At 40.1% G+C, this 7,912-nt stretch overlaps 1 protein-coding gene across 1 annotated transcript; it reads left to right on the forward strand.

Annotated features, from left to right (window-relative positions):
* The first annotated feature begins 2,177 nt into the window (after window positions 1-2,177).
* On the forward strand, window positions 2,178-6,898 carry LOC147003468 (leukocyte-associated immunoglobulin-like receptor 1). The gene is made up of 4 exons (XM_085842474.1): window positions 2,178-2,198; window positions 3,183-3,431; window positions 6,607-6,629; window positions 6,751-6,898. The coding sequence occupies exons 1-4, from the start codon at window positions 2,178-2,180 to the stop codon at window positions 6,896-6,898; spliced, it is 441 nt and encodes a 146-aa protein (XP_085698600.1).
* The last annotated feature ends 1,014 nt before the right edge of the window (window positions 6,899-7,912 follow it).

Raw genomic sequence — 7,912 nt, forward strand, 5'->3', positions numbered from 1 at the left:
ACTCTAACTATATCTCTTATCTCTGACTAAATCTCCTTTGCTTTTTTTTAATCCCAAGGTATCTACTTCCCTCCAACTCCCTCAGCACATGTCTCCCTTTGCTCTAACACCCCAGATTCCCTAAAGTTTTACTCTTTACAGACATAATATATGACCTGGATACAGCTGCAGTCTGAGTGGTAAGGTAGAATAGTCATTTCTTATTGAGTAGCAAATAAGCTCCATCAGAGCTCCACTCTCAAGGTGATGCATGTCTTTTCACTGGACATGGTGAATTATCCTGTCCACTTGGAGAGCCTGTGCAGGAAATAATCTCCTCTAGTATAGTCCAATATTACTAGGCACAAAATATGGTCCAACAATGGCTGTTGTTCAGGCCTGGGATATTTTTCTGGGCGTGCTTTTGTATGAAATGTTCTCTGTGGGGTCAGGGCCCAGAATGTCCTGGAGTTAGGGTCCAGGAGAAGTTCTAGTTCACTTCTGTCTTTCCACAGGTCTTCCCAGGAGTTGATTAGTGTTGATTCTGTGCAGCCAAACAGAGCAAGTGAGGAAAGAACAGTCAGAAAGGCCAAGGTTCAACACCCCCCCCCTCCACATAGGAGAGATGGAGGAGGCCATTGTCAGGTTTCCTGTTGTTCCTGTCCTGTCCTGTCCTGTCCTATTAGGTGTCTCTCATGGTCTGTGATTGAATGATTGGCAAATCACCCATTTTGGATCAATACTTAGAATGGAGAGAGGTCTACATAGCTCTACTCATAAGCTCTCAATCCTTCAACCTGCCTCTTTGCTGACGTTTATTAGAAGTTATATGCTGGGTTGATGTCACAAACAGCCTCCTGCCTAGCTTTGGAACCAGGCATTAGGATGTCATTCATACAATATTGTTGTTATTTGGTTTCATTGTTTTGTTTATTGATTTAGTTTTTCTTTCTGTAAGCCTGGCTGTCCTGGAACTTGATACATAGATTATGCTGGCCTCAAACTCACAGAGATCCTCCTGTGTTTGCCTCCTGAGTTCTGGGATTAAAGGCAATTGTTCCCATGCCCATGACCATGGACTATACCATTTTAAATATGGAGATAATGTTTTTGGTCCAAGATAACAAATTCTGAAGACTCTGGGAAGAAGCAGACCCTGCAATGACACCCAAGACTGCAGTTTTCACAGATCTATGCTGCCCCCTTGTGGTCCTAGCCTCACTGTACCCATGTGTGATTGAGTCTATTAGGGCCCACCTTGCCAAGCCTGACAAAGATGGAAGGATCCCTGAAAGGAAATTGCTACGGGAAGGGTGTCTCCTGTAAAAGGTAGTTTGTGGTGGTGTGTAATGTCAAATAAGCTTTATTTACTCTGTGTATCTCAGAGTGTTGAACTATAGTGCTCCCTAGGCACTGCATTGTGGCCACAACCCTCTTGGATAGAGATGTGGTCCTGGGTCTTCCGAAGACTTTCTGATTTAGACTGTGTTACTGTGAAGCTAATATCCTAACTTAGGCATTTGGGATGGAGGGCAAGGTCATAGATTGTGGGGAGATAGGAGCAAGGAGCCGTTCTGGGCAGATCTCTTTTTTGTGCCATTGTGGTGGAACATGTCATGACAAGTTTTCCAGCTGAACAGAACTGTGTTATTATCCTTTCATATTTTACTATCCATCAAAGCATCAAGAATGTCATTGATGATTTCTGAATCAATGCAGCACTTATCTACTATGTGCACATGTATCAAGTTATGGCAAGTCAATGATTTATAAGTTTAATGTAGACCTTGCTTCAGCCTTCTTGTGAAATATATTTGTACATGGAACTAAGAATTTCTGCAACTCATTTCAGGAAGTTCAAATGTGTTCTGGATTTAGGACATTTCTTTTTGTGATATAGTCCTATAATCTAACTTTGCCTGGCTAAATAGTCTATCCTACCATAGGGCCAACACAGAAGGAGCTAAGATACTAGACTCTGTCTCCAACATCCCATTTTCATTCTGGTTCTCAGTGAGTATGTGAGTGAATAGAGATTAGAGAGGCAAGAAGGGTGGGAAGCACAGTCTAAGGTCTTACTCATTCTCTAGCCTAAGAGTGTGAAATGTGATGTGTTCACAGGCTTATAGCAGCCTAATGTCCTGAGTCAACATGGGTACAGCTGAGATCTCTAGTATATCATAGAAAATGGGTCCAGAATGGGTCCAATGGGGTTGTCTGTGAGTTACTCTGATTCTTTTTAGGACTCTACTACAGAGGAGGAGATTCTCATTGAAAGGTAACACTGACTAGAGCATTTGAAGGTTTCATGTCACCCTTGTCCTCTGACCCTTGACCCTAGCTGAAGGAATCTGGGCAGTGGCTGTTTATCTCATTTGGGTTTCTCTTTCAGTGTTCTGGCGGGTCTGATATACCACATGCAGTGTGGTGACTCATATCTATGAGATTTTTAACCCCTCCCCATTAAAGGCCACACTAGATGGGAGTTGTGTGGATTTGAAGAAGGATCATAACCCACTTTAAGCCACATGACTATTACACACTAGTATCCTCTTCCAACATTCCCTAAACTTTGCAGGTTTCTTATCCACACATATCTGATCTTTTAACCTCATTGTTTGGTTATCTATGTCAGATAACAAAGAGTCTTCTTTAATCCACTTTGTTGTTTACCATCATTTATTAAATATGAGGATTTATCTAACTTAGCCATATATTTCTCATCTTTCCAGTTTCTCTTGTCAGTCACCTTACTCCAAAACCTAAAGTTTCAACAGTGATCCCATGACAGCACCAGTAGGTCTCAGAGATTCAGGTTCCCTCCATTTTTTTTTTCTTGGACACTCATAGTAAATTCATATTTTAATTCTCAATGCCACTGCAGCTCCAACCATCACATGTATCTTCAAAATAGTCAGAGAGCAAAGATGTGTATGAGTTCTTGAAGTTCTCCCCAGTAAGGCTCCATCTCTTTAGCAACAGCTGCACAGTATCACCTTATGGTTGTCAAATATCACCGCTGATCTCATCAGACATCATCTAATGAGTGCCATGATGCAAATGGGAAGTGCAGTGCAGATGTGGTGGAGGAAGTGGGTCTTGTGTTATTTCCTTCCTGCCTTTTATATTAAAGGAGAAAAATTTCTCACTCTGGACACAGAGTCCTACTTTACTCCCTCCTAGGGTACCTACTCAAACTCTAGAATTTTGCTGAGCCAGACCCTGTATTATCTCAAGGGATACCCATGATCATCATGTGCAGGACCTCTTCTGGGTTTGAGCTGCTCTGCTTGGAAAAGAAAAAAAATCTCAGAATCATAGATATGATAAATACCTTATCTTCTAAGACAGTGGTCAGGTTCTCTCTTGGTTCAGTGAGTGAAGATATTTCTAGATATTATAGCTGCCTCTATAAGGTAAAGAACACATGGTCCTCACACAGTGAGACCCTGGTGCTCTAGGATATCACCTAGGTTCCACTTCTAAGACCTTAGGTTTGTTCCTAGATTCCTGAAGTTCTAGTTTCATTAGTCATCTAGATTGCCCAGATACAGTGCTAGACTATACTGAGCACACAACTAGTATTGCTAGGTCTTTATGGGCATGGTAGAGGGCTGTTTTTCCTCAGTGGAATACCTTGCTCTTCACTGGGTGTAGTGCTATTCTGCCCTTTCCACTGAACCAAAGGCTGTAGGAGCTCCAGTAATATGTGCTTTCTTGTGTGATACCTTCTCCCCAAGCAGGTCACATAGTCCAAGGATGACTCGTGAGAAGGTTCAGATAATACTTTGTAGGAATCTTAGGGGTGAGATGGCCCTTCATCTGTGTGTTCAGCTCTAAACATCTGACCTACATAAAGAATAGATGGAATCACTCTCAGTTTAAAAATCTTTTCCACTGCTATGACTCAGACTTTCTGTGTGTTTAGGGCTGATCCTATTGTCCTGGTTTTGGGATGTCTATTCAGTTTATACGGAGAATTGGCATAACCCTATTTTCTAGATGAGATAATCACCATCTAAGTAAGGCAGGTATCCAGTGTCTCCTGACTCTGTGGCCAGTCAAATAGGTTCCCTTATCTATCGCTTTCCTTAGTAAATATCTGGCTAGGTTGTACAAATGTTTCCAAGTGAGAAGAGGAAGTATGGCATCCTAGTGATAAATATTTTTTTTTTTTAATTTCTGGGCTCTACTTGGGTCATCTTTAATTAAAAGCTCACATAAAGGGGACAGAAGTGAGTATAGGGACCATTGTAAGTGGAAATAGAAAGAACTTGATTCTCGGCTGTTCTTTTTCCTCTTTATTAAGGCTGGAGATTGCAATGGTTTTTTGTATCTATTTTTGTGTATCTGTATTTATTTTCAACAGATAAATAAGCAAAATTTTAAGATCAACTTCATGAAGAATATGATGCCATATATAAATGTTGTATGTAACCTTTGGGCAAGCAAATATGAACATCACATACTCTTTAGAGGATGTTCTCTCAGTATAGGAAGGTATCTACAGACAAATGAGAAGCCAAGCTGATCCCAACCACACTCCTATTTTCAAACTGTCATGACTACATCTTCCTCCTTTTCCACGTAATAAATTCAATAGTGTCCACTCTGGATTTCTCGGTGCCCTAGTCTGTGTGGATTCTTATTTTATTTTCTTCACTCAATATTTTTTGAGGATGTGAGAATATTTTATTTAATCTGTTATTAATAACTACTTAAGTTTACTTCATGGTAGAGGGGATGTAAATTGAAGGAGGTGAGGAGGGGAAAAAGAAAAGGAATGTTAAGTTCAAATTCTTACCTCAATACACTCCATATAACTGTCATTGCTAACACATCTACTCTAAAACACTACAATCTAGGAACTGACTCAATGCCTCCTGATATAATGCTAGCATGGTGAGAATGTGTGATACTAGGTAGAAAGGCAATATTCATAGACTCTTTAAAAATAAAACACAGGATGCAACAGATACCTTTACTCATATTTTTATTTTTAAAGATCTAATATAATTACATAATTTCTTCCTTTTCTTTCTTCCCTTCACATCCTAAATATTACTCATTGCTCTCTTTCAAATTTTTCACTAATTGTTGTTGCAGTATATCCTTATATACATATATTTCTGAATATAACATGCGTAGTTTGTATAATGTTACTTGCATGTATGTTTGCAGGGCTTACATTGGGTATTGGATAACAGACTGGTGTTCCCTTCCCAGGGGAAGGCTATTCAACTCTCAGCATTCCTTAGTTGCATAGAATTTGCTGCATAGAATTCTTTGCGTAGGTTTGAGGACCATGTCTACTATCTTTTGTTTTGTTTTGGTTTTGGTTTTTGGTTTTTTGATTTCTTTAAGACAGGGTTTCTCTGTGTAGCCCTGGTTGTCCTGGAATTTACTCTGTAGACTAGGCTGGCCTCAAACTCAGAAATCTGCCTGCCTCTGCCTCCCAAGTGCTGGGATTAAAGGCATGTGCCACTACTGCCTGGTTTCCCTGTCTACTTTTGTGTGTTGCTTCTTGTTGTCTTTGTTCAGCTTGTATTTGGGCATTCATGTTGATGAGAATTTATGAGTGTAACTTCTAAAAATAGAAAACTCCATGAGCCATAGAGACATGGCCCAACTCTCTTCTTTTTCTCTTTGACTCATGCCTGACATCCATGATGGTGTTATTTCTTCATTGGCATCTGTCCTGCTCATACTCAATCCCTGCATAGAAAGGGAACACTTTGATCTGTGATCTGAAGTCTCATCAGGTCCTGAAGATACTGTTGTGCTGACCATTACCAGCACAGAAAGTCAGTACAAAGAGATACAGTGGGGCTGGAATCCACCATGCAACCTACACAGCCCTTGGGATCCTGATCATCCTCACTGTACACTCAGTGCTTGACAAATAAAATCATACAGTATAAGGAAGGTGGGGAAACACTTAGAAAAAGTCCAACAATACTCATCCCTTTTTACTCAATAAGGAAAGATGGCCTTCCTAATGTCATCCATATTGATGCTATTAACTAAAATTTCACATAAAGTTGTTTAAAATTATGAGATAGGAGATGGAACACTAGAGTGAACAAAGAAACAAATGGATAGGTGAGCAGAGCAGAGACACCACAGCCCCTAACATTTCCAATCTCTTCCTCTATATCCAATTCCGATTAGGAAGCTGGATAGAGGTGGTGGAATGGCCACACCATGTGTCCCAGCTTTCACTTTACTGACTAGTTTCCACCAGGCCCTGCAATCTCACTGTGTTCTTTTAAGGCAGGAGGAAAGTTTATCCTTAGTTTACTCTTGGGACATTTGAAGCACACTGAGGAGTTGATTATGCCTTCCAACTTGAATCTGAATCTAATTCATTGACATGTATAAATTTTCCATCTGTTCTGTCCTTGGGATCCATGTATTCATGGCGTGAGAAGCTGGATATGCAACGGGTGATCTCAGAGTGCTGGGATGAGGGCAAAGAGAAGAAGTCAAGAAGTTCATTCTGAATGATGGAATAGTCGGATAAAGGACTCGCAATGTTAGATTTAGCCCAAAGAGAAGGGAAAGCTTCACATTTCTTCATCTGACTCTAAGTTCTGCCAGACCTTGAAATTGGCTGCTTTCTTTTAGAATAAGCTAGACCCAAACAACAGGTGACATCAATTTATGATGGCTTCTAGTTCCAAAGTGGACAAATAACTTGTTTCAGGATTCCTAGTCTGGGTCTTGCTCACTTTGGAGTGACAACCCTTTGTCTTTTTTTTTTTCTTTTAGATTCACCCCTCCAGAGTGCAATGGTATCTGCATGACCCTGGCTGGGGTAGTCTTGCTGGCCCTGGGGGCAATTATTGGAGAAGTTTGTCATAGCCACCAAAGGTCTACAGATAGGTTGGGATCCATGACCTCAGGACAGCACAACTAATCGCACTGAAGCCAATACTGGTATCCAAGGAGACCAAGGGCTCATGTTGGCATGTAAACTCTACAGATACAGGTTCTGATCCCAAAGAATATTCTCTAGCTCACATCATGGAGTGGTGGTCCCATTCTCTCTTCAGAGTCAAACATTTGTCTTGAAGATTTTCTTGAACATGAGACTTCATCATCAGGAATGACCCTGACCCCCTTTCCTGAGTCTTTCTTGCCCTCTGACTCTGTTTCATCTCTTAACTTCCTGCCTATGTTGGTCCTTACAGAGAAAGTGAGTTTCCTACAGAAAGTATAGAAATAAATTTTACTTTAAAAAGTATGTTTGCAAAGAACTATAGGCAACTAGGGAATGTGAGAATAGTCTTCTCCATGGAAGAACACAGATGGTAAAATAAGTCCCATTTGCCAAGCATGACGGAACATACCTTTAATCACCTTTAAACTCTTGGGAGGCAGATACAGGTAGTTCTCTGAGCTCAAGTCTATCCTGCTCTCAATATTGAGTTCCAGGACAGTCAGAACTAAATAGAGAGAACCTGTCTCAAAAAGGTGGGAGGAACCAATGATCCTAAAAGAATAAAATCTGTTGGTGTAGATAGGTTTAGGCAACAGTTCATCCACTTGAGCCCATTATTTGGAATTGCAATCTTATATATGAGGAGAGAACCTCAACATTAGAATCTAACTTCTGTTAATCATCATTTGCATCCTCCTTATGGAAATAAGAAAATTAACCCTCATGTCATGATCTACTGTCAAACTGCCTTCTATTACCAGACTGTTTGTACTTTCCATGATGAGTTTATAGTTTTGCTATGATACTATAAATTTATATCTTCCCATAGCTTCTGTCTGATATTATTTTACATTTTGTAAGTATCAGTATTCTTGCTCCTGTTTAGTATTATATTAATAAAATATCTTCTGATATCACATTCTATCTGGATTAATCTTTAAGAGTAAAGAATGTTCTTATCTTTTATATATAATCGAGTCTTTATACCCA

Source organism: Mus caroli, unplaced genomic scaffold (genome assembly GCF_978045245.1).
Source record: "Mus caroli unplaced genomic scaffold, Mus_caroli_1 scaffold_8, whole genome shotgun sequence".
In the NCBI taxonomy this organism is placed as follows: domain Eukaryota; kingdom Metazoa; phylum Chordata; class Mammalia; order Rodentia; family Muridae; genus Mus; species Mus caroli.